At 48.4% G+C, this 26937-nt stretch overlaps 1 protein-coding gene across 2 annotated transcripts in view; it reads left to right on the top strand.

Annotated features, from left to right (window-relative positions):
* STK32B (serine/threonine kinase 32B) overlaps positions 1 to 26937 on the top strand; it is a 405326-nt gene that overhangs the window by 363572 nt on the left and 14817 nt on the right. For both annotated transcript variants that reach the window (XM_086404828.1, XM_086404827.1), the window contains 4 exons: positions 5038 to 5154; positions 8963 to 9088; positions 11007 to 11138; positions 14113 to 14177. In XM_086404828.1, the coding sequence (XP_086260954.1) occupies positions 5038 to 5154; positions 8963 to 9088; positions 11007 to 11138; positions 14113 to 14177 (440 nt within the window). The remainder of the gene's footprint in view (positions 1 to 5037; positions 5155 to 8962; positions 9089 to 11006; positions 11139 to 14112; positions 14178 to 26937) is intronic.

Below are 26937 nucleotides of genomic sequence, written 5' to 3' on the forward strand. Positions count from 1 at the left end.
ACGCCAAGTGGTGGGCTCAACCACAGAGACGAGCATCTATTGGTTTATTAACCCAGCAAAGTGAGAGAGGTGGCCCTTGAGTCGAACGCTGCCTTCCTGTCCCTCAGTGAAGCAGAGAGATCGCTGAGCTGGAAGTTAGAAACCTGGGGTGAAGTGAACTCTCTGACCTTGCTCCTCCAGTTCCCATAAAGCAAGGGATTTTCAAGCTTTGCTTCCTAAAAGCAAAGGACTGCAGGAATGATTCAACAGTTCATAGAGGGAAAAAGATTTCTCCAGCTGCTGGAGCTTTAAGCAACCTGGGGAACTGTTCTTCACTTGCATCTGTTCTATGTTTTGGATTTTGAGCAAAAAGATTTTGGGGGAAAAACATTGGATGAGATGGTCCCCAAGGCCCAGCTCAGCTCTAGCAGTTAAAATAACAGGTCTGTGGCAATTCTTTTCCTGCTTATTCTGTTTCTTGGTAAATTGGAATTTTTGTAAACTGGGTTTCCTGGAATAGACACACTTGCACTCCATAATGAGTCTATCAGGTGCCCTGCTGCCAAAATCACTTTCACCAGCTGAACAGGTAATTACATCACCTTAAAAATACTGCTGGCTTCCCTGGTTCGATGCGGGAGTCCCGGCTCTGATCCCTGGGTTGGGAAGATCCCCTGGAGAAGGGAATGGCTACCCACTCTGGTGTTCTTGCCTGGAGAATTCCATGGACAGTGGAGTCTGGCGGGCTACAGTCCATGGGGTTTCAAAGAGTCAGATAGGACTGAGAGTCTAACACTTTCACTTTCATAAATACCACTCGGTTTTCTTAGCACATCCTAAGACCAATGAGTGAGACCAAGCCTCAGTAGAACTCTTGACCACAAGTCGGTGGAATATTGATCTTAATATTGAACAATATTCTCGTCTCCACAACCACCCAAACAGATCAAGGCTGAGCCTGGAGCTTCAAGATGCAGTGCAGATTTTAGTCATAGTGTTCCAAATGCATTTCCAGAAGTATTTAACTGCTATATTAGCCTCATGGCTGATTATGGTTACTGTTATTCTCATCGTTGTTTTTATTGGTCTGGTTCCCTCCAGAAGTCGGGGGAGAGAGAGAGAAAGGCTCTTTGAGGGGCCTGGGGGGGCAAGTAAAATTCATAGATGCCTTGAAATAGCCAAGTAGGAAATAGAATGAAGCGTAAATGATAACAGAAGTCTGTACACTTGTTGGCTGATTCTCCAGTTGGGTGCTTGAGTTCCCGTCTCTGATGGAAAGAGCCGCAAAGGAGAATCTGGGTCTTTGGGGCATTGGGAAAGTCACTTTTTGTCTTTCAGCCTCAGTTTTGCAAACTAAAATGAAGAGGTGAGCCAGCACCCTGACACCTGCAGTAGCTGGGTTACCAGGGCAGGGCTTGGACCGGAGTCAGAGAAATGGCCTTTTGAGAGGCAAAAAGATGGGAAGAAGCGATCCTGAAACGATCCTTAAGAGTTCAAAAACCAGAGTCTCAACCCCTGAAGGCTGGTCTTTGGGTGGTGGCATGAACTCTGGTTTCCTGAACCCCCTCCCGCACTAAGACAGCAACCCTCTACCCCTTCCGTGCACCCAGCAGCCCCTGTAGGGGCCCCCCAGCATGCACCCCACACCCGAAACCCCTCACTGCCATCTTTTCCATGAAGAGCTGAGAGGGGTCGGGACCCTGTCTGTCTGCTCACACCAGAAGCCTGGTCTACACAGCACTGACACCTCCCAGAACAAAGCAGAAGTCAGACACCTTCCCTAGAACTCTGCCTGAGGATGGCTAGGGTAGTGGTCTTAGTCTGCTCGGGCTGTTGTGACCAAGTCCGACAGACCAGGCGGCTTAAACAATAGAAGCCTGTTCTCTCGTGGCTCTGGGGCCTGGAAGTCCAAGTTTAAGGTGTCTTCAGGGCTGACTCCTTCTGAAGTGAAGGAAGTGGTGAAGTGGTGAAGGAACCTGCCCCTTTACACCTCACATCAAGATGCTTCCTCATTGCTAGAAGACGGCCGTCTTCTCCCTGTGTCTCCTTGCTTGGTGTCTCCTCTATGTCTATCTCCCTGGGTACTAGGGTCTTTCTCTAGGGTTTCCCCTGTTTACAAGGACACCAGTCATATTGAATTGGGGGGTCCCTGCTAATGACCTCGTGTAAACTTGATCACCTCTGTAAACACCCTGTCTCCAAACAAGGCCACCTTCTGAGGCGCTGGGATTTGGACTTGAACATATAAACTTGAGGGACACAATTCCCTCTGCGACAGTAGTGCTCAGAGGTGAGCTGGGGGTTGATACTGCCTGAGCTTTAATGTCGATGTCATCACATTCTAGCTCTGGGGCTTGGGGCCTCCGGCTCATCTGCTGTAAAGTGGTCATATTGTGTGTGCCTGCTAAGTCGCCTCAGTCATATCCAAGTCTTTTCAACACTATGGACTGTAGCCTGCCAGGCTCCTCTGTCCATTGGATCCTCCAGGCAAGGATACTGGAGTGGGTTGCCAGGCCCTCCTCCAGGGGATCTTCCCGATGCAGAGATGGAACCCAGGTCTCCTGTCTCCTGCATTGGCAAGGGGCTCTTTACCACTAGCACCACCTGGAAAGCCCAGGTGGTCACATTCACAGTAGCCAGCTCATGGAGATGCTGGGAGCTTTGTGTCACATCCCAGATGCTCTCAGTGAATATTCACTCTCATTTCTAATTGTGGTGGTTGTTCCTGGTGAAACGCAAAGGGATCCTGCAACATGAAAGCAGGCAGCAGCTTTGGGTGGAAATTTTAAAACTGAAACTGTACTCCACTGCCTATTAAATTCAAAAATGTTTGAAGCCAGATTTAAAGAATGTTAGTGTAGCAAGCTGATTAGACTTTCTAGGGAGTCCACGGGTTTCCCTGGTGGCTCAGATGGTAAAGAACCCACCTGCAATGCAGAAGACCCCGGTTCAATCCCTGGGTCAGGAAGATCCCCTGGAGGAGGGCATGGCAACCCACTCCAGTATTCTTGCCTGGAGAATTCCATGGACAAAGGAGGCTGGCGGGCTACAGTCCGTGGGGTCGCAAAGAATCGGATATGCACGCACACACAGGGAGCTCATGGTTTGGGGTTTTGCCCTATTGGGCGGAAGGGAGATTCCCAATTCAGTAAAACAGATGAGAGAGGAGGCAGCCAGTCAGGAAGAAGCCCCTTTCTAGGTGGATGTATCAGAAGGCACAGGTGCGCCCATGTCGGCAGGCATCTTCCTCGGCAGGGGGGGTGGGGGGGCAGGGCCCATTTGGTAGAGATACAGGCACTTCCTTCCAGGGAATTGTATCCAAACCAGGGCTCAGGATCACCTCCCTTTTCCCAGCTGACGTCTCCAGTTGCTGCAGCCCCATGGTAATCCAAGTTCCACGAGGTTGGAGCTGGCCCTTTATGCACCATGGGAGCCCAGCACGGTGTTTAGGTTGACGGTCCGTGTTCCATCAGCAACTTTGAATGATCTGACCATCATCTTTGTTGTCCTTCTGCTCCGGGACCTGCTGGGCAGCAGATACTGCTCGGTGCCCTGAGGACAAAGAGATGTAGCTTTTGTAATCCCACCTACCAGGAGCGCCCCCCACCGCTTCGCAGGAACTCCATACCAGTCAACCAAGGTCACATGGATTAACAATGAGCTCATTCCTCCAGATTTCTCCAGGATCAGTTTGGTCATTGAAACATACACACTTAGGAAACAGTTGCCTGCTCCAGCCCTGGGTCATGTGACCCTGATGGAAACCTGGAAGCTTCCTGGAGTACACAGCCAGGTGGAGGGTGAAGAAGAGGCTCTGAAAGAGCTGTTCTTGGGTGGGAGGGGTGGAGGGAGTCAGCTACTGTTCAGCCACTTCCCCAAGGTCCCAGTCAAAGGAGCCTTTCCAAGCTTTGAGAGGTGTTTGGAGGCCAAAAAAAGAAAAGAAATCTGCCCACTCCAATGTCAAGAGAATGTGTCAGAAAGCTCAGTGCTCTGCCGTGCTGGGGAATTGGTGAACAGGGCTTAGGCATCCTTCTGGTGCAGAAGAAAGGATGGCAGGGGGAAATGGCCCAGCCTCCCTGCTTCCCTCGCCCAACCAGACCCAGACTTGGTGATTCCTGCCCTGCTCACTTGTGGGGCGGCTCAGCCAGGGCAGGGAAGATGCAGCCAAGCCTGCCAGAGGGTGGGGGGCTGTGAATGGTGAGAGCCACTCCTCTCTGCAGGCCTAGGTCTGGAACAGAGACTCTGGGGTTAGGCTGTAGGGTATGGGTCCTGCCTCTGCCGCTTCCTGGCTATGTGACCTCACCAATCACTGACCCTTCTGGGGCTGTAAGAGAACACCCACCCACTGGGTTCCTGCACTGGTCACTGTTGACATTAGGGTCCAGGCCACCTGCTCAGCCATGTAATTGGAACACCCACTGTTACCTGCAGGGAAAGAATAAACCACCCCTCATATTGACACAGTTTTTTTTATATATTATTTATTTTTGATTTTCAGTCACTAAATCATGTCCAACTCTTTGTGACCCCATGACTGCAGCTGCATGCCAGGCTTCCCTGTCCTTCAGTATCTCTCAGAGTTTGCTCAGACTCCCATCCTTTGAGTCAGTGATGCCATCCAACCCTCTCATTCTCTGTCGTCCCCTTTTCCTCCTGCCCTCAATCTTTCCCAGCATCAGGGTCTTTTCCAGTGAGTTAGCTCTTTGCATCAGGTGGCCAAAGTTTAATTATTGAACTATAATTTATCTACAATGTTGTCTTAATTTCTGCTGTACAGCAAAGTGATTCAGTTATGCATATATAGACATAGATTTAAGTAGATACAGATACATACATTCTTTTCCATTATAGTTTATCATGGGATATTGAATATAGTTACCAGTGCTATAGAGTAGGACCTTGTTGTTTATCCACTCTATATGTAATCGTTTGCATCATCTAATCCCAATCTCAGTCCATCCCTCCCCTACCCTGTCTCTCTTGGCAACCGCAGGTCTGTTCTCTGTGTCTGGCGTGTGGATGGCCGTCTCTGATGCTGTCTGTTGTCCCTTGTTGCAGAGACCATATGAAATCCACTCGGCCACGCCCATCGACGAGATCCTTAACATGTTCAAGGTGGAGCGTGTCCACTACTCTTCCACGTGGTGCAAGGGCATGGTCGCCCTGCTAAAGAAGGTAAGGGGGCAGCCGCCCGTCTACCTGGCCAGGGAGCTGGTCACTCAGTGCAGAAACAAACAGACCAGCCGACTAAGGAACGAGAGGACGAATGGAGGGACAGTGGTGAAAATACCAAAGTCGGTGGGGTTCTAACATCTCACGGAAGGGCTCTCACCATCTCACTTCAAGATCACAAAGCCGCTGGACAGAGCGGTGTGGCCTGAAGTAAAATCTGGGATGACAAAGACCTCAGACTTTTTTCACCCCGCTACCAACTTCTAATAATTAGAAATATTTAATGTATATGGTTCTTTAAAATTTTTACAAATCATCTTTTAACTCACTGAGCTTTAAGAAATTGGGTATCTCCTGACTTTTCCTAGGAATTGTTCAGTTCAGTTCACTCAGTCATGTCTGACTCCATGGACCGCAACACGCCAGGCTTTCCTGTCCATCACCAACTCCCAGAGCTTGCTCAAACTCATGTCCATCGAGTCCGTGATGCCATCCAACCATCTCATCCTCTGTCGTCCCCTTCTCCTGCCTTCAATCTTTCCCAGCATCAGGGTCTTTTCCAGTGAGTCAGTTCTTTGCATCAGGTGGCCAAAGTATTGGAGTTTCAGCTTCAGCATCAGTCCTTCCAATGAATATTCAGGACTGATTTCCTTTAGGATTGACTGGCTGGATCTCCTTGCAGTCCAAGGGACTCTCAAGAGTCTTCTCCAAGACTACAGTTCAAAAGCATTAATTCTTCAGCTCTCAGCTTTCTTTATAGTCCAACTCTCACATCCATACATGACTACTGGAAAAACCATAGCCTTGACTAGATGGACCTTTGTTGGCAAAGTAATATCTCTGCTTTTTAATATGCTGTCTAGGTTGGTCATAGCTTTTCTTCCAAGGAGCAAGTGTCTTTTAATTTCATGGCTGCCATCACAACTGCGGTGATTTTGGAGCCCAAGCAAATAAAGTCTGTCACTGTTTCCATGTTTCCCCATCTATTTGTCATGAAGTGATGGGACTGGATGCCATGACCCTAGTTTTCTGAATGTTGAGGTTTAAGCCAACTTTTTCACTCTTCTTTTTCACTTTCATCAAGAGACTCTTCAGTTCTTCTTCACTTTCTGCCATAAGGGTGGTGTTATCTGCATATCTGAGGTTATTGATATTTCTCCTGGCAATCTTGATTCCAGCTTGTGCTTCATCCAGCCCGCCATTTCACATGATGTACTCTGCATGTAAGTTAAATCAGCAGGGTGATGATATACAGCCTTGACATACTCCTTTCCCAGTTTGGAAACGTCTGTTGTTCCATGTCTGGTTCTAACCATTGCTTCTTGACCTGCATGCAGATTTCTCAGGCGACAGGTAAGGTGGTCTGGTAGTCCCATCTCTTGAAGAATTTTCCAGTTTATTGTGATCCATACAGTAGAAGGCTTTGGCATAGGCAATAAAGCAAAAGTAGATGTTTTTCTGAAACTCTCTTGCTTTTTGATGATCCAACAGATATTGGCAATTTGATCTCTGATTCTTCTGCCTTTTATAAACCCAGCTTGAACATCTGGAATTCTTACTAGTAGAATAAAGTAGTGGGTCTCCAAGTACAGTCCCTGGACCAGCATCACCTGGGAGAGGACGTTGGAAATGCGGTTTCTCAGGCTCCACCACAGACCTGCTGAATCAGAAACGGCGGGGTGGGCCCCGTTGTTTGTGTTCTGATAAGCTCCAGTTTGGCATAGGCAGTGGGTTTTGATGCCCTTCTTCAGCAGCTGGCATTTGGCTAAACTCGCTCAGAATCCTCCGAGACGCAGGATTGAGCCTTGCGTGTGGTCGGCAGGTGTGTGCGCATGCTCAGTGGGCACCAGTTACCTTTAATGAAGGAACTGTGAGGATGGCAGCCAGTGCTCGTTGGGGGAATGTTGTGTTCTATACTCTGCTCATTTAGTCCTTACAGGCCCTTCGAGAGGAGTCCTGTTATTACCCCTATACTAGAGATGGGAAAACTGAGGCTTAGAAAAGCAAAATTATTCACTCAAGCCCGCAAGGCTGTTAGAGGGCAGCAGAGGACTTGAGTCTAAGCTCTCTGAACTCTTTGCCTGAAAAATCCCATGGACAGAGGAGCCTGGCAGGCCACAGTCTAAGGGATTGCAAAGAGCGACTAACACAGTCATTCATTCTCTGAACTCGAGATGTCAGCTCTTAATCCTTCCACTGCTGCAGATTAGCAGTCCCCACCCTTGCTGGCACCAGGGATCAGTTTCATGGAAGACAGTTTTGCCATGGACCTGGGCGTAGGGGGATGGTTTGGGGATGATTCAAGCACATTAGGTTTATTGGGCACTTTATTTCCACTATTATTATTTCAGCTCCACATCAGATCATCAGGCATTAGATCCTGGAGGCTGTGGACCCCTGCTGTAGACAACTTGGGGAATTACTCATTAGTTAAATTGCTTAAGGGGAGATTGAGCTCCTGGATTTTAGACATCAGTGGTCCTTAACCCCAACTGCTGATTGGAATCACCCAGAAGCCTTACCCACCTGCCAACACTGCCTCCTGCACACCCAGGGAGTCAGAGAACTAGCTTCTACCCTAAACCATAAACTTCACCCCCAGGCATTGAAATAGCATCTCTGTTTAAATCTGCACCTGCCTTTTGGGGGGGCAGCTCCTAGAGAGAGGCCCCCATGATCAGCAGGTAGCATCTGCCAGGTGTCCAGCCTACTAGCTGGAGTGACGGTGAGAGCCACCTGGTGAGGGGGTCCTGATTCCAGCCACCATCTGCCAGCGTCGGGGCATGCCATCCTGCCAAGAGGTGTCCCAGGTCCTCACCAACCCCCTTTGGGTCTCATCTTAATCATGAACCAGAAGTGGAAGAATTACCATTATTCCTCCTGCTTTCAGAGGAAACATGTTTGTCTCAGTCAGCAGCTCCTCTGAAGCTACATGGCTACCGAGTGGCTGTCCCAGGGCTGGGTCCTGTCTTTCATTTGTAGCCGCTGTGTTCTTAGCATCAGACAAGCCAGTGTTTTGAAACCTGAAAACCCCTCTGGATGCAATGTAATACGATACAGCTAATTTTTTTCCCTTTTACTGCATCACCCCTTATTAGCAGAAACTCTATTTGAGGAGAAGCTAAAAATGAGATCTTGGCTACAAACGAGACTACTCCGTCAGGCTGCAGAGGTCACCTCATAGCTGTCCAGGGGAAAATTTTATTATGCATCCCATTACCAAGCTGAACGTTCCAAAACGAGACAGCTGATTCTTTTTATTTTTAATTGGAAGCCTCTGCAGACATCATTGGCAGGTAGCACATCCCAGGGTAAGAGTCCTTGAGGGGAGCATGGAGGCTGAAAAGCTAGTCCCAAAGAGGCCCTTGCTGGTTGACCTTGGGGAAGCCTAGCCTCTCAGCTCCTCCCTGACTGTAAACAGGTATAAGCATACGTGACACTTCAATAAGCAGCCCTGGTGGCTCAGTGGTCAGGAATCCACCTGCCAATGCAGGAAACGCAGAGTTGCGGGTTCGATCCTGGGGTCACAAAGATTCCCTGGAGAAGGAAATGGCAACCCACTCCAGTATTCTTGCCTGGAAAAATCCCATGGACAGAGAAGTCTGGCAGGCTACAGTCCATAGGGTCACAAAGAGTTGGGCCTGACTTAGCAACTGAGCATGTACAATGCTTCAACACAAGCAGCCCAGACAGGGCACAACATTCATGGAACGTGGAAGCAGAGGCACCTTCATTTTCCCAAGACTCCATCTTCGGAGGCTCTGCGAACCTCAGTCCTGCCCAACTGCATACGTTTGCTCATTGCCTGCAGCTCCTGACCAAGGACCCTGAGAGCCGCCTGTCCAGCCTTGGTGACGTCCAGAGCGCACCCTACTTGGCCGACATGAACTGGGATGCGGTGTTGGAGAAGGCACTGACACCCGGCTTTGTGCCCAATGTGAGTGAGGTCCTGTCCTATGACATCCAGCCCTGTGCAGGGTCTCCCTCCTGGGTATTCAGGAATACTCTGGAAGCTGGCACGGGGGAGGGGGGTTGCTGGCCACATCATTTGAGCTCCAAAGGAATCACCTTTCACTGGGATTCGGCGTGGATTTGGACCTGATTTGCGCAGTCCAGTTGGGTGGCTTCCCTCCCTGTAGTGAGTCCTCAGGGGCACAAAACCTCCTTTTTCTTGTTAAATCACACCCTCAATGTGCACAGATCCAGGCCCTGGGTGGGTGAGAGCAGGGTAATGGGAGTCAATGAGCCACCCTTTCACAAGCTGCCTGTCGGGTAGAGGAAGACAGTGAGTTACCAGTAAATATATAACAGTTCAGTTCAGTTCAGTTGCTCAGTCATCTCCGACTCTTTGCGACCCCATGGCCTACAGCATGCCAGGCTTCCCTGTTCATCACCAACTCCTGGAGCTTACTCAAATTCATGAGAGGAAGACAGTGAGTCACCAGTAACCGTGTAACGTGACATCAGGCAGTGATGCCAATTCCTACACAGAGAACGAGCTAGGAAGACAGAGAACGGGGTGAAGGAGAAGGAGGCAGAGGCTGCTTTTAGGTAGAGGTGCAGAAATCCGAACCAAGTGAGGGAACCAGGCTTGTAAAGACAGGGTGGAATTTTCCAGGCAGAGGGAATATCAAGATCATGCACCTCCAGGCAGCAAAAAGCTTCCAAAGAACAGTGAGAAAGCTTTATAGCTGGAGCAGAGTAAAATAGAAGAAAACAGTAGGGAATGAGGGTGGAAGGGACCACAGTCTACACCCTGGAGACTTCCGGAGATCATGACAAGGGTTTTGGACTGCGCCCTCTAAACACTGCAGTGCTCTTGGCAGGGAGGTAAAAGTGTCAGGTTTACACCATTGAGTGGACAGGTGGTTGCTGAGGATGAATGAAGGAGGCCAACAGGAAGGAGGCCGAGGAGCTAGCCCAGAGGCTCCCAGGGATGACCGCAGGCCTGAGGGTCAACTGGCTTCAGCTGCAGGGCACCTGCAGCCAGGATGGAGAACTGGGTAGATTTGGTGTCTCAGATGGTAAAGAATCCGCCTGCCATGCAGGAGACCTGGGTTTAATCCCTGGGTCAGGAAGATCCCCTGGAGAAGAGAAAAGCTACCCACCCCAGTATTCTTGCCTGGATGATTTCATGGACAAAGGAGCCTGGCAGGCTACCGTCCACGGGGTCTCAAAGAGCCAGACACGACTGAGCGACTTTCACTTTCACTTTTTGGCCAGAAATGGCATCTTTAAATGGATTTGTTAAAAATGATATTTATATTAATATAAAAAGTAGTAATGACGTGAGGAGGAGGGTATGAGAAAATATGTGAAAAGTACCAGATTGGTAAACTGAACTCAATCTCATGAAATGAACACACACAAGATGAAGGAAACATGTGGATATTAACAGGTGGGTGGGGATTATAGGGCTAAATGAATGACATGTGCAGTGAGAATGTGTCAGTGTTCATCATCAGGACAGAAATGAGCAGATATGTCCCCTGTGGGGGGGGTCTTTCCTGGTGGCTCAGATGGTATAAAGTCTGCCTGCAATGCAGGCGACCCGGGTTCAGTCTCTGGGTTGGAAAGATCCCCTGCAGAAGGTAATGGAAACCCACTCTAGGATTCTTGCCTGGAGAACTCCATGGACAGAGGAGCCTGGTGGGCTACAGTCTGTGGGGTCACAAAGAATTTGACACAACTGAGTGACTAACACTTTCACAACTTTCTTTCACACCCTAGGAGTAGCTCACTGTTACTTGTTGAATGAGTGATTGAATGAATGAGTGATTGAATTAATGAATGAAAATACAAATCAGTGATGCGGAACCAAGGCAAACCGTGTTTCCTTTTCCACTTCTTTTCAGAAAGGGAGACTGAACTGCGATCCCACATTTGAACTTGAAGAGATGATTCTTGAATCCAAACCACTTCATAAAAAGAAGAAGAGGTTGGCAAAGAACAGATCCAAAGATGGCTCTAAGGACAGCTGTCCTTTGGTGAGCACTGTCTTGGGAGCACACCCTGACAGAGAGGAACCCTATAGTCCAGTGAATGTGATTGAGCTGCTCCTTAGCCACAAGAGGGGTGGGCGGGGAGTGTGGCGTGTCACTTCACCCTCCCAAATGCCTTCGTTTGCAGTCAATCAAATGCCTCCATCAAACGAGTGATCTTTCAGAGCAGGATGCTGTGAGAGCATCGCTTGAGTCGATACGTTCTAGCTCTCATCTTTCACGTTAGCACGGCTCCTAGTGTAGGAATCTCTGTATCTCTGATCAGGAACCCAAGAACGATGCCAAGGGACTTCAGTGCTGCGCCCAGTAGAGCCCAGCACCCGTTGCTGGCCAAAATCTTGGCCTTCTCTGCCCACCAAAGCTAAATAAAAAATACGAGACAGAGTCTGGAGATAATAGAAAGGTGGATTTAATTCTCAGCCAGTGGAGAGGAGAATACAGTAGGCTCGTGCCTCCAAGAACTGTGCCCCCGCCCCCACCTCCATGAGGAGTCTAGGAGCTTATATAAGATCAAAGTCAGGAGTTGGTGATGAGGTACTAATGTGTTAGGATCTTGATTTCTTCCTCTTGAATTGTTTCAAAGACAGTCATAGGCTGGCATCAGTAACCCAGTAATTGAGTCTGGCAGTTCGGTGCCTTGCGGCCTTCTTTCTGATATGTAACTACAAGGGGAAGGGTGTTGTACGGGTGAATACCAGAAACAGGATGTATTTAGCATAGAGTCAAAGGAAAATAGGAGTGAAGCAAACTTAGTTACAGACATGCAGAGTTAGGAGCAAAAAAACTAGGAATGTTCAGGCCTGCTCACTGTTCTCTGTATCTTCTTTGTTCTCAGAAAAGAGAAAGAAAAAAAGTCATTCTTCTTTTTTCCCACACCCTCTGCAAAGGTGTTATACTGTGGAGGCATCCAAGGCCACCCTTTGTGGGTCCTTTATTAATTTTCTAGGCTATCATCACAAAGTGTCACACACTGATCTGGAACAACTGAAATGTGTGCACTCACAATCCTACAGACCGGAAGTTCAGAATCAAGGTATTAACAGAGCTGTGCTTTCTCAAAGGCTCTCAGGAGGCTCCCTCCTTGCCTCTTACAGCTTCCGGCAGTGGCCTACAGCCCTTGACACCCCTTGGCTCGTAGCTACATCACTCTCATTTCTTCCTCCATCTTCACAAGGCATTTTCCTCTCTGTGTCTCTCTGTGTCTTCACACAGTCCTCTTTTAAAGACACCTGTCATCAAATTTAGGAAGCGCCCCCCTCCTTGCTCCAGGTTGACCTCATCCTAACTAGTTCCATCTGCAAAGACCTTGTTTCCAAATAAGGTCACATTGACCAGTACATGGCGTTAGGACCTCAACATGTGTTTTTCAATTTATTTATTTTTATTGAAGTATAGTGATTCACAATGTTGTGTTAATGTCTGCCCTACAGCCGAGTGATTCAGTTACAGGAATATATACATTCTTTTCTGTATTCTCTTCCATTGCAATTTATCACAGGATATTGAATATAGTTCCCGCTGTGCTATACAGAAACTTGTGGTTTATCCATTCTGTATTTAATAGTTTGCATCTGCTAATCCTAACCTCCCATCCTTCCCTCCCTGACCTCCACCCCCTTGGCAATCATGGTCTGTTCTCTATGTCTTGTAAGTCTGTTTCTTTTTCATAAGTTCACCTGTGTCATATTTTAGATCCCACTTAAGTAACATCATGGGCTTCCCTGGTGGCTCAGCAGTAAAGAAACTGCCTGCAATGCAATAGACTCAGGACTGATCCCTGGATAGAAAAGATCCCCTGGCAACCCATTCCAGTATTCTTGCCCAGAGAATCCCATGGACAGAGGAGGCTGGCAGTCTATAGTCCATGGGGTTGCCAAAGTCAGTCATGACTGAATAATCAGCAACAACAACAACAAACTAATATCACTTGGAATTTGTCGTTCTCTGTCTGACTGACTTCACTCAGTATGATATTCTCTAGGTCCGTCCATGTTGCTGCAGATGGGATTACAGCATTCTTTTTATGGCTGAGGAGTACTCCACTGTACATATGCACCACATCTTCTTTATCCATTCATCTGTCAATGCACATTTAGGTTGCTTCTACAACACATCTTTCTAGAGGACACAGTTCACCCCACAACTTTCCCTTCCTCCATCAAAATATATTAAACATTACAATTTATGATTACATTGCTATGAAGACAAATATAGCATTCGGTGTTAAAAGTTCATTCTTTTCAGCTTATTTGAAAAAAAAATCTCTGTAGCCCCTAAAAGTACTGTGGACCCTAGGCTGTGTGCTGGGACTAATGCAGAAGTTGGCCAGGGGAGGCCTGGGTGGGCATTCACGTGGGCCCACAGCGGGTGGGGGTCCTGCAGACACATGCACGTCCATCCTGCATCCAGGCAGCTGTGAGACGTGTGTTAGAACATTTGTGAGACCGTGGTCCTTGGCTCCTGTTCCTGAGGAGAATGAGCATCTTTTCGTGACCGCCTTGAATTCCCCCTCCCCCACCGTGCTGCTCAATCAGGCCTCATGAACATTCAAGTGATCAGGAAACCAGGGTCCTGATTTTCAGTTCATATTCCAGAGACTTCCCTGGTGGTCTAGTGGTTAAGACTGTGTTTCCACCACAGTGGGGTGCAGGTTTGATCCCTGGTCAAGAAACTAAGATCTCACATTCCATGTGGCCAAAATGTAAAAACAAACAAACAAACTCAACTCATAGCCCATTTTAACAAGACTTTGACATTGCATTTAATGGCTTAACATGTAGAAAAACATCTTCTGTCAGCCCTTACCTCCCCATGACACTGTCACCTGTACAGTCAGGGCTGTTCCAGCTGCTTAGCTTGTCCCCATCCCCAAGCATCCTATTTAGATCAGTGTCTGGTCGTCCTCACTCCAGGGAGGATGCGTCGTCACTTACGGTCCCCTCTCTGTGCTCTTTGACAGAATGGACACCTCCAGCAGTGCTTGGAGACTGTGCGGAAGGAATTCATCGTATTCAACAGAGAGAAGTAAGTATGCTACCAGGATCCACTGGGCAGAGCCCTTTCAAGGGACCCATGGTCTCCCTGGGTGAATCAAGGCCCCCAAACCCCATGAAGCCAGCCACAATGCTGGAAGGGAACCAGCAGGCAGACCCCATTATTCTAATCCTGCCTCTGCCGTCTGGCCCAAGCAAGGCTCCAACTTCACCTCTCTGGGCCCTGGGGGTCTTTATGTGAATTGGGGTGACCACAGCAGGACTGATGGCACACAGGATGCTGGCATGGAGGGGCAGGCCAGCAGATGGCTACGCGCCCGAGACCCGGAGAAAAACTGCCTTGGATCAAGTCCTGGGTCTGCTGCTGCCAGAGCGACCCAGGGCAGGTCGCTTAACATCATGGAGCCTCATTGTCAGCAACGACAAAGTGGAAATCATGCCCTTGCCGTGTGGTTGCTGTAAGGTTGATTCAAGGCCTGGCGTGGTAGGAGTATTCAGGAAAAGGATAACTGTTATGATTGTTGTTGTGATTATCATTATTTGATGGGATAACGTGGTGTGGGCTGTGCTAGGACCCCAGCATTGTGGACTGGCAGGAGACAGGATGATGGTAAGGTGGGAGGGGCTGACCTGATCACATGACTGACCTGATCACATGACTGACCTGATCACATGACTGCCCTTACAGCAGCCGAGGAAGTGGAGGCTCAGGCTTGGTCCCACCCATGTTACCATCTGGGGGTCCATCCACCAGTGCCTGATGACTCAGAGAGAGGCCTCAAGGGGCCGTGGGCTCACACAACAGGAGCCGAGGCCCTGCAGGCAGGACTCACAGCACATAGCTCCATTTATCTAGTCATTCACCCAGGCCTCGGGCTTGCAGAGACAATCAGATCCGCTTCCGTCCCTCCAGGAGGGCCAGATGGACACATGCCCAGTTGACCCTTATGTGTTCACCCGTGTTCCACCACTTTCGGCTTCTCGCAGGTGGCAGCCACAGAGGGTCCACACGTTGTGGGAGAGGGCAGCCCAGGCATGACTTTGCAGCAGGCACACAGCTCAGCCTGGGTGTCAGGGAAGCTCCTGGAGGTGCCATGCCTGGCGGTGCCCTGATGGGCGAGGAGGCCAGGGCATGGAGGTCCATCAGTGAGGGCAATACACAGAGAAGCAAGGTGGCCTGGCAGAGGTGGGCACCTGCAGCTGGATTAGAAGCTTGAATTCCCAGAGTATGCCAGGGGGTGGGCGGGAGGTGCAGCAGGGTGTGAGGGCCCTGGGGAGGGCTGTTTGGGTTGATGGGCTGGACAGGGCCCCATTCCCAGTGGGCGCTGGGGGAGATGAAGGAGGCAGTAGCCTGTCCTTTGTCCTGGGTGGCTACAAATCTAGGCTAGTAGACACACAAACACACACACACAAACACAGACACACCAAGCCAGACAACATCACTCACTCATCAACATCACTCATCTCTCAGACAGCCTCACCCACACTGATCATGTCCTTGGTCCCAGCAGGATGGGAAGAAACTTGGAGCAGGTGAGGGCTAGGATTATAAGAGGTTTCAGAACCCATCACATTTTTGTGGTCCTGTCTGCTCTGAGGCTCATGGTCCCTTCCCCACGGTAGACAGTCAGTCCTGGGAACTTCCGCTGAAACCAGCTTGGGCACTTTGGACCACAGTGAGAATGAGCTCCAGGCAGCCTTGGCTCGGGTCCTCCAGTGGTTTAGGCAGGGACTGTAGCATCCTCAAAGAGTACCTGGGTGGAAAATGGGAGCCTGTGAAATGCAGAGGGTGACAGACCCGAGCAGGGAGCAATCACACTGTGTGTGGCACTGTGTGTCAGAAGACGCTTCCATCTGGAACCTGAAGAACCCAAGTTGTTTCCCTTAAAAAGAAAATGAAAATGAGATACCCCTCCTTGTGTTGTCAGGTGGCATCTGGCTGTTTTTTAGCAGAAACCCAACTATATAGTGGCTTTGACCAATCAGATGTTCTTTCTTACGTGGAAAGGTGAATGTAGTAAGATCACCCAGCTATACTGAGAACCCCCGTGAGAGCTGTGGTCATGGAGTTGAAGTGAGGCTGGCACCGTTAACAGGAGTTGTCAAAATAAAGATGGAGGATGGAAGTTGTCTTCCAGATGGGGGTGGTCAGGATGAGCATATGTGAAAGTGGGAGGCATGGAAGAAGATGGGAAAGGGGAGATGTGTGTGGGTTTGACGGAGGTTTCTGCTCTGTCGTCCCCGCGTCTCTGCTCCCCAGTAGCCCTGAGGCTAATAGGCTACCTGTCAGGGCAGGTGTGCTGGGAGCAGTGTCTTTCCCCCAGCTTCTCCCCACAAGGATGCTGTCCTGTACCTCGCCAACCCCTCCATGTCAAACCCTATCCCTGCTCCATGATGTACCCGGGAAAGGACCCACATTACAGCCACCCATAACCACCCTGCTGCAATTTCTCATCTGTTAAAAGGAAACAAGGAGAACACTCTTGAGAGTCCCTTGGACTGCAAGGAGATCCAACCAGTCCATCCTAAAGGAGATCAGTCCTGGGTGTTCATTGGACAGACTGATGCTGAAGCTGAAACTCCAATACTTTGGCCATCTGATGCAAAGAGCTGACTCATTGGAAAAGACCCTGATGCTGGGAACGATTGAAGGCAGGAGGAGAAGGGGATGACAGAGGATGAGATAGTTGGATGGCATCACCAACTCAGTGGACATGAGTTTGAGTAAACTCAGGGAGTTGGTGGTGGACAGGGAAGCCTGGCATGCTACGGTTCATGGGGTCACAGAGTCTGACATGACTGAGCAACTGAACTGAACTGAAAAGGAAACAATGGAAACAGTAACAGACTTTATTTTAGGGGACTCCAAAATCGCTTCAGATGGTGACTGCAGCCATGAAATTAAAAGACACTTGCTCCTTGGAAGAAAAGCTATGACCAACCTAGACAGTATATTAAAAAACAGAGACATACCTTTGCCAACAAAGATCCATATAGTCAAAGCTAAGGTTTTTCCAGTAGTCATGTATGGATGTGAGAGTTGGACTATAAAGAAAGCTGAGTGCCGAAGAATTGATGCTTTTGAACTGTGGTGTTGGAGAAGACTCTTGAGAGTCCCGTGGACAGCAAAGAGATCCAACCAGTCAATTGTAAAGGGAATCAGTCCTGAATATTTATTGGAAGGACTGATGCTAAAGCTGAAACTCCAATACTTTGGCCACCTGATGCGAACAACTGACTCCTTACACAGACCCTGATGCTGGGAGGGATTGAGGGCAGGAAGAGAAGGGGACAACAGAGGATGAGATGGTTGGATGGCATCACCGACTTGATGGACATGAGTTTGAGTGGACTCCGGGAGTTGGTGATGGACAGGGAGGCCTGGCGTGCTGCAATTCATGGGGTCGCAAAGAGTCAGACACGACTGAGCAACTGAACTGAACTGAACTGAACTGAACTGATATAAATAGTACACACATGGTTTATCCATTTTTCTTGTGGACATTTGGGCTGTTTGTAGAATTTATCTATTAGGAATTAAGGTGTCATAAATATTTTGTACAATCCTCTTTGTAGATGCATTTTTATCACTCTTGGAGAATAACATGATTCTGTAGACATCTAGGAGCATGAGTGAAAGGGGTTTCCAAAAATCTCTTTTATATTAGCGAGATAGGCACCACGCATCCTGTACTCCTTTCTGCAGTCCTGTTTATGAAGCACCTGTTCTGCTGACACTGGAGTAGCTGGAAAATTAAAGACCTTTCCAACATCAGCCACGTGGCCAGTGGGATGCTGAGAGGGGACACTGAGACACTGAACCAAGCTTCCCTTCATGCTCTGCTGGGACCTTGCTGCCCTCTCCTTGCCTCCTCTGGCAGTTTCTTCTCCTTTTGGTCTCTGCAGGCCTGGCCGTCCGCCTGAAACACACTGTTCCTACTTCCTGCGTAGTCATTACAGACCTTATCTCCTCCGTGTCTTATGTGCGTGCTCAGATGCTTCAGTCATTTCCGACTCTCTGCGACCCCGTGGGTGTTAGCACACCAGGCTCCTCTGTCCATGGAATTCTCCAGGCATGAATACTGGAGTGGGTTGCCATGCCCTCCTCCAGGGGATCTTCCCGACCCAGCAATCAAACCCATGTCTCCAGTGTCTCGTGCACTGCAGGCGGATTCTTTACCACTGAGCCACTGGGGAGGCCCTTGTCTGTGCAGAGGGTGCTGCAAAGGTGAACTGGAAGGAAGTGCCATGGTCACGGGGGTTCCTGTCAGGAACTCCTGGGGTGGGAGTTGTTAGCATTTAGAGTTGCTGCCTCTGTTAAACAGGATGAACTATGACCTCCCAAAAGATATGTTGAAGTTCTAGCCACCAGGACTTCAAAATACAACCTTATTTCCAATCCTTGGAAATAGGGTTGTTGCAGATATTAGCTGAGATGAGATCATACTGGAACAGAGGACTCTTAATCCGAAATGCATGCATGCATGTTCAGCCCATCAGTTGTGCCTGACTCTTTATGACTCCATGGACTGCAGCCTGCCAGGCTCCTCTGTCCATGGGATTTCCAGCCAAGAATACTGGAATGGGTTGCCATTTCCTTTTCCAGGGGATCTTCCTGACTCAGGGATAGAAACCGCATCTCCTGCATTGGCAGGTGGATTCTTTACCCCTGAGTCACCAAGGAAGCCCATGAATCCAATATGAGTGATGTCCTAAGAAGAAGATAAGAGACACAGACACACAGAGAAGACTGTGTGAAGATGGAGGCAGAGACTGGGGTGATGCATCTACAAACCAAGGGGCGCCAAGGATGACCCACAGCCACCAGAAGCCAGAGGGGCCCTGGTACAGATTCTCCATCAGCCCCTCCAGAAGGAGCTAACCCAGCTGACAGCTTGACTTCAGACTTCTGCCTCCAGACTGTGAGACAATACATTTCTGTTGTTGTGAACTATCCAGATGGGGACACCTGTTACAGCCACCCTAGGAAACAAGTACAGCATCCTTCTGAATCCGAAGTAGAGAGAATGGGCCTGTGACTCTACAGTTTACATCTTTCCAGTCATTCTGACGCCTCAGGGTTTGAGAATTTCTCCTAGAGACCCATGTACCCAAACTGTGCCTCCTCCAGTTAGTTCTTGGCTGAGTCACGGGTGTTTGTGCACACTCTCTTGTGTCCAGATCTTTGTCATCCCATAAACTATAGCCCACCTGGCTCCTCTGTCCATGGAATTTTCCAGGCAAAAATACTGGAGTGGGTTGCCATTTCCTCCTCCAGGGGATCTTCCCAACCCAGAGACTGAACCCGAGTCTTCTGTGTCTCCTGCATTGGCAGGCAGATTCTTTACCACTGAGCCATCTGGGAAGCCCAAAAGAATCCCATCTAAAAATGTCCCCAAGAACAGAAGGAATGAAAAATGCCCAACGAACTGACACTGTATATTGAGACTGAAAAGTGAGGCAGGAGGGCAGCTCCATAAAGCAGAATTATGAAGTTTTGTATGGGTAACTTACGAACGACTTGGATCAGGCATATGGCAATCTGGAAGCATCCCCAGCTGCACTCCATACTTCTAAGGGACCATCAGGAGTTTTATAGTTAAGCTCAGTTATGAAGGGAAGTGCTTGAAGACAGAAACTGAGTTCCTAAGTCAAGACCCTATCTGATTTATGATGGGTGGGTGCCAAAAATATGTCAGCCAAGGTCTTTGTCCTTATTTGGAGACTAACAGAGCAGAGATGCTACTTGGACCTAATGATCATTATGCTGTGTGCTAAATCACTTCAGTCTTGTCCATCTCTGTTCAATTCTATGGACTGTAGGCTTCTCAGTCCCTGGGATTCTTCAGGCAAGAGTATTGGAGAGGCTTTCCATTTCTTCCTCCAGGGAATCTTCCCCACTCAGGGACTGAACCTGTGTCTCTTAGATCTTCTGCAAAGGCAGCCAGGTTCTTTACCGCTAGCGCCATCTGGGAAGCTAAATAATATCTATGATCATTAAACAATATCTGTTCATTACAAAGGGGCTGCTCAGGTGGCGCAGTGGTAAAGAATCTGCCTGTCAATGCAGGAGAGAAGAGTTCAATCCCTGGGTAGGGAAGATGATCCCCTGGAGGAGGATATGGCAACCCACTCCAGTATTCTTGCCTGACAAATTATACGGACAGAGGAGCCTGCCGGGCTACAGTCCATGGGGTCACAAAGAGTGGGACACAAATGAGCACGCACACACACATTCTTTACAAATCCACTGACAATGGAGAAGAGATTTATTGCACAGCACAGTCCTAGGTAGGGTTAGTGGAAGGACAGGAGGAACTGAATAGGCCCAAGATGACGTCGGTGATGCATACACGTGGCAGACCCTCCATTTCCTCTTCGTCCTTTGCCTTGAATCATTCATCTGCAACTTTGAGCCCTCATGTGTTGAAGGATGCCACTACAGACACAAACACCCTGCACAGCCACCTGCCTCTTGCATGGTCAGGTGTGCTTCCTCAACCAGAAGAAGCTCTTGGGCAGAGCAAAGGTCCCCCTGCGTCATGGGACTACTGTCCCAGGCTTTAAGGGGGACATGAGCTGGGCACCTATTGCATCAGCTCCCATGGAAGATTCTCATTGGTCCTTTGAAAGATGCATCATTATCCTGGACTGGTACCTGGGGACACAGAAGTGGATATAGCAGGATCTATGACCTCAGGACGCTTGAGGCCTAAAGGGTACAGACTGGGCCACAGCCTTGCTTGGACCACTGTGCAAACGTCGAGGAGATGCCCTAGGTCTGACTTCTCTGGACCTCACTTTCTAAACAGAAAACAAAATTAAAATTAGCACTGCCTAATTTTCTGGAAACACAGTTATTAATGGATCATGGTCTCCGCTGGCAAAAGGCCACTGAGTGAGGTGGAGCATCTGGTTCCAGGGACTGGTCCAGGCTTCCAAGGACCCGGGCAGCTGAGCTCCCATTAGTTTGAGAAATGCACCATGGGGCTTGTCTTCCAATTTTAGCCAAAGATCAGAGCAGGGGTGATTTTTCCAAAAGGTCTTTTCAATAGCAGTTGACAAAGCTTTGCAGTATAAGAAGCCCCTGATGAGAAAGGAATTTTCTATCTGCTTCATCTTGTAAAGAACTTAAACATTTAAAATCATACTAAAGCTACCTTTGGAGCCCTTGAAAACGTTACATTTTAATAATCAAATACTGCACATGCTATATTTAGTAATACTATTAATAATGACTGTATGTGATTTTATGGGTTTTATATCATGTTTCCTTAATCCAGGGCTACTCAACTTCAGCTCTATTGCCATTTGATGACTCTTGACATCAATTCTTTGATGTGGGGACAGTTCTATACATTGTAAGAGGTTTAGCAGAATCTGTGACCTTTTACTCATTAGATATCCATAGCACCTCCATAGCTATGACACCAAAAATGGCCCCAAACTTTACCTGGGAGGCAGATCGCCCCCGCTTGAGAACCATTGCTCAAATCCCTACCCATCACATTTTCTAAGGTACTCCTCCTCCTCCTCCTCCTCCTCCTCCTCCTCCTTCTCCTCCTTCCTCCTGAGCTCTTGCAGCTCTTAATTGTAACATGAAGGACCTGAAATCTGATCTTCCATCCACTGGATTCTGGGCTCTTTCTGCTACATATGCTTTCATCCAGGTGTCCAGCAGGTGCTTATTCCACATCCCCACTGGGTGGGGTACTGGGGATAGAATGGGAGCAAAGTCCCTGTTCCCATGGGGCTCACTGTCTGGTAGAACAAGCCCTGTGAGATGAAGGAAGGGGTTACTTTCTGCAGTGGTGTATTTGGGGTTCTTTCCAGTGTGTCCTGTGGGGCCCTGACTTGCAGGGAGCTGATGTTATTAGGCTTCATTTTTATAGGGCACTCGCTGTATGACATTTAGTCTGTACATCCATCCTGTGAGCCAGCTACTTTTATTGCCTCATTTTGCAGCTGGAGAAGGGTAGGCATAAAGCAGGTGGCGGGCACATGGCCAAGAGATAGCAGGGAGGGAGGGGAGTATAAGGAGGCAGTCTAGCTCCAGAGCCCAAAGTGTAATGAAAGTGTTATTTGTTCAGTCGTGTCCTACTCTTTGCGACCCTATGGACTGCAGCACACCAGGCTTCCCTGTCTTTCACTATCTCCTGTAGTTTGTTCAAATCCATGTCCTTTGAGTCAATGATGCTATCCAACCATCCCATCCTCTGTCTCCTCCTTCTCCTGCCTTCAATCTTTCCCAGATCAGAGTCTTTTCCAATGAGTCAACTCTTTGCATCTGGTGGCCCAGATGATATAAATTAATATGAATCACAGTGTATTCAAAGTTTGCTGGCTTCATCTGCCCATGTGGCCTCCTTGGAGTTTCCCAGCAGATAGATAGGGACCTTCCATTGTGGCCTGGAGCCTCTGGGAACTGGTGGCAAGGAGGTATGAGGATAACTCATCTCAGGCTTGGGAATGGAGTGGACATTGCAGGTCCTGGCTCTGCTTCTCTCGGTGGCCAGCCTGGTGGGGTTCCAGCTTCTCTGAGCCTCAGGCTCCATAAGTGTGTCAATAAAGGCTGGGCTGTGCATCAGTGACTCCATGACTTGACCAAGGTCTGTGTCACTCACAGAAAACCTTGACATCCTTCTCAGCTCTTCAACAACCCACAGGGAAGGAGGGACAGAGTTAGAGCCACTTTTCCCAGATACGTCTATAAAACGGGGAAAACCTTTCCTCGGGCACCCTCCTTCTAACTTCTGTGCTAGGAAGAGGCTGACTCTGAGAATCCAGCCTCTGAAATCAAGGCCAGTGCACTGACATTCTCTCCAGTTTGAGGTTCCCAATGTGGTGCAAACCTCGATTTCACAGGAGCAGGTGAAAGGGAACAGCAGCTGACAGTTGAGAGCGCCTGTGGTGTGTCGAGCTCAGGGTGGGGACAGGGCCCTGCAGCCACTTTCTCACCCAGTTCTCATCGCAGGTCTATCCGTGAGTGTCTTCCTGCCTGTTTCACGGTCAGAGAAACTGATAAAAGCATAACTGCAGTGATGTGTCTAAGGGAGAGTGGAGAGAGGGGCCAGGCGACTAAATGGGAAGCAAAGTGGCACCTTTCCAAACACAAGGAAACGGCCAGGGGAAATCAACTCCATGGCCTGAAACCGCGGGAGGAATTTCAGCCCCAGATGAAAGTGACCGGAGGGAAACTCTAGTTCCATGAAAACTCAAAATCAAGAAATCACACAGGAATCAGGGCCCTCTCCACTCCAGTACTCTTGCCTGGAAAATCCCATGGATGGAGGAGCCTGGTAGGCTGTAGTCCATGGGGTCGCTAAGAGTCGGACATGACTAAGCGACTTCACTTTTACTTTTCACTTTCTTGCATTGGAGAAGGAAATGGCAACCCACTCCAGTGTTCTTGCCTGGAGAATCCCAGGGACGGAGGATCCTGGTGGGCTGCCGTCTATGGGGTCACACAGAGTCAGACACGACTGAAGTGACTTAGCAGCAGCAGCAGTCCTCTTCGCTAGGGTCTCAGTCAGAGGAAATTGCAGCTGGGTTAAAAAGGGTAACTGATCCTGACATATCCATCTCAGCCACAGAAAATAAAACATGGCCAGTTTTCAGTTGGCCAAAGGAGACACACTGCTGCTGCTGCTGCTAAGTCGCTTCAGTAGTGTCCGACTCTGTGCAACCCCATAGATGGCAGCCCACCAGGCTCCTCCGTCCTAGGGATTCTCCAGTCAAGAATACTGGACTGGGTTGCCATTTCCTTCTCCAATGCATGCATGCATGCTAAGTCACTTCAGTCGTGTCCAACTCTGTGTAACCCCATAGACCACAGCCCACCAGGCTCCTCTGTCCACAGGATTCTCTAGGCAAGAATACTTGAGTGAGTTAAGGAGACACACAGACCCTGACAAATTGCCTCAACTGTATGCAACCCTGTATCATGTTGCTCTAAAGCACATATGGTCATTGGTCTGCTCAGATTTAACTCATTTAAAGACCTATCTTTACTTTTCCTTGCATCAGATTTCTCTAGTCAAAAAGAGGTACCCTAATTTTTATATGAATATTTATAGGCCTTATTTAATCCTATGTGAAATAAGGCTATGTGTAAATTTGAAAGCTATAAATAGGATCCAGTGATCTGTTTTAGAGTAAATGTTGTTGTTGGTGGTGGTGGTCTAATTTTCTCCCTGTTACATATGGAAATCTCATTGCTAGCCAGTTAAGTGAAATAGGTTATCATTTTTTAGAATATTGAAAGCCTGTTACATACCATGCACTGTGCTTGATGCTTTATACACATTTACATTTTATCTAAAATAAATCCTCACCACAACCTTGATTTGTAAGTATTGACATCTACAGAGGACTTCCTGGTGGCTCAATGGTAAAGAATCTGCCTACAATGCAGGAGACACAAGAGACGCAGGTTTGATCCCTAGGTCAGGAAGATCCCCTGGGGGAGGGCATGGCAACCCACTCCAGTATTTTTGCCTGGAGAATCCCAATGACAGAAGAGCCCAGTGGGCTACAGTTCATGGGGTCACAAAGAATCAGACACAACTGAAGTGACTTAGCACACACGCATGACATCTACAGAGAAGGAGTCATTTGCCCAACTTTATCTGGAAGGGTGGTGTAGGTATTAAATGAGGAGGTGTTGAGTAAGAATGAACTCAACAAGTCTCAGTCCCTATCACTCAGAAACTTGAGGGTGCCATCCCTTCTATTTCCCCCAGAGCTCATCTGTTTGCAAAAGGGGAAAGAGGATGCTTAGTAAGATAATCCTCTCCTTTCTGCTATATCACACCCAAGGTGCAGCTGACTCCATCCTCAGACTTCCTCAAATAGGTTTTGCTTCAGGCAATAGGAGATAAAATAGAATTTTAATGCTTCTGGCCAAAGGCTCTTATTGAATTTGCAAGATAAGTGTTGCATACAAGGTGATCTTCCCAATAAGTGATGAGGTTTGAAAGTAGAACAGACAGTTATACTGAGCTTTTACTTAAGGAAAAGACATCTCTTGAGGAACTAGAAATGATGTTGTATCAGTCACAGTTGCAGAGGAGACACTCTCCAAGGATAATTTATCTACAAAGGACCCTTTACAAAGGTGTGGCTATAAGGACGTCATAGAGGCTTGTGCAGTAAGTAAACTGGGGCTTCAGAGAAGGCAAGGTGTTCCCACTGGGAGGTTGAAGAGATGAGAGGGAGGCCATCCAGAAGGCTCCCTCGATTGGAGAAGTGACCTTCCAAGGTTCCCAGTAGCCCCAGGGGCCAGTACAGGAAGGGGACTGGGGACTTAATGCCCTTGCTCCTTCTAATTTCTGCCAGGGCTCCCAAGCGGTCAACCCCTGGAAGCCCAAAGTGCTTAGGAGTTTTTGATACAGTTCCTACAAGTCAGACTCACAGGCTGGAGAGCAGGTGGAGAGTGGGATGGGGTGAATCTGGGGGACAGTGAAAGGTGGTTAGTTTGGGGGCTCCTAAGAATTGAAGGTATATCCCTAGAGAGAGAAAAATTAGAATCATCTGAATAATTCCAGGAAGTGCACCAAAGGTCAGGGGGGAGGAGCTATCAGGCCACGGATTTCTCAGTTGCAATTCTATGCAAAGGAAAAGTTTATAAGGATTTGAGCAGTTCCCAAGTGAAGTGGACGATCTGGGGAGGAGGGCAGTGGGGTTTGGGTTAAGATGGGCTGGCTCTGTGCAAGGGATGCTAGAGAAGGGATTCTTGCAGTGTGCAAACAATTAGACCAGGTGACTGCTTGCTTCTCTTGAATCATATCAGATTAGATCAGTCGCTCAGTCGTGTCCAACTCTTTGCGACCCCATGAATCACAGCACGCCAGGCCTCCCTGTCCATCACCAACTCCCAGAGTCCACCCAGACTCACATCCATCGAGTCGGTGATGCCATCCAGCCATCTCATCCTCTGTCGTCCCCTTCTCCTCCTGCCCCCAATCCCTCCCAGCATCAGAGTCTTTTCCAATGAGTCAACTCTTCACATGAGGTGGCCAAAGTACTGGAGTTTCAGCTTTAGCATCATTCCTTCCAAAGAAATCCCAGGGCTGATCTCCTTTAGAATGGACTGGTTGGGTCTCCTTGCAGTCCAAGGGACTCTCAAGAGTCTTCTCCAACACCACAGTTCAAAAGCATCAATTCTTCGGTGCTCAGCCTTCTTCACAGTCCAACTCTCACATCCATACATGACCACAGGAAAAACCATAGCCTTGACTAGATGAACCTTTGTGGGCAAAGTAATGTCTCTGCTTTTGAATATGCTATCTAGGTTGGTCATAACTTTCTTTCCAAGGAGTAAGCGTCTTTTAATTTCATGGCTGCAGTCACCATCTGCAGTGATTTTGGAGTCCAGAAAAATATAGTCTGACACTGTTTCCACTGTTTCCCCATCTATTTCCCACGAAGTGATGGGACCGGATGCCATGATCTTCGTTTTCTGAATGTTGAGCTTTAAGCCAATTTTTTCACTCTCCACTTTCACCTTCATCAAGAGGCTTTTTAGTTCCTCTTCACTTTCTGCCATAAGGGTGGTGTCATCTGCATATCTGAGGTTATTGATACTTCTCCCGGCAATCTTGATTCCAGCTTGTGTTTCTTCCAGTCCAGCGTTTCTCATGATGTACTCTGCATATAAGTTAAATAAGCAGGGTGACATTATACAGCCTTGATGTACTCCTTTTCCTGTTTGGAACCAGTCTGTTGTTCCATGTCCAGTTCTAACTGTTGCTTCCTGACCTGCATACAAATTTCTCAAGAGGCAGATCAGG

This window comes from Bos grunniens, chromosome 6 (assembly GCF_055505025.1).
Source record: "Bos grunniens cultivar Pamir isolate PY7600 chromosome 6, Bosgru_T2T1.0, whole genome shotgun sequence".
In the NCBI taxonomy this organism is placed as follows: domain Eukaryota; kingdom Metazoa; phylum Chordata; class Mammalia; order Artiodactyla; family Bovidae; genus Bos; species Bos grunniens.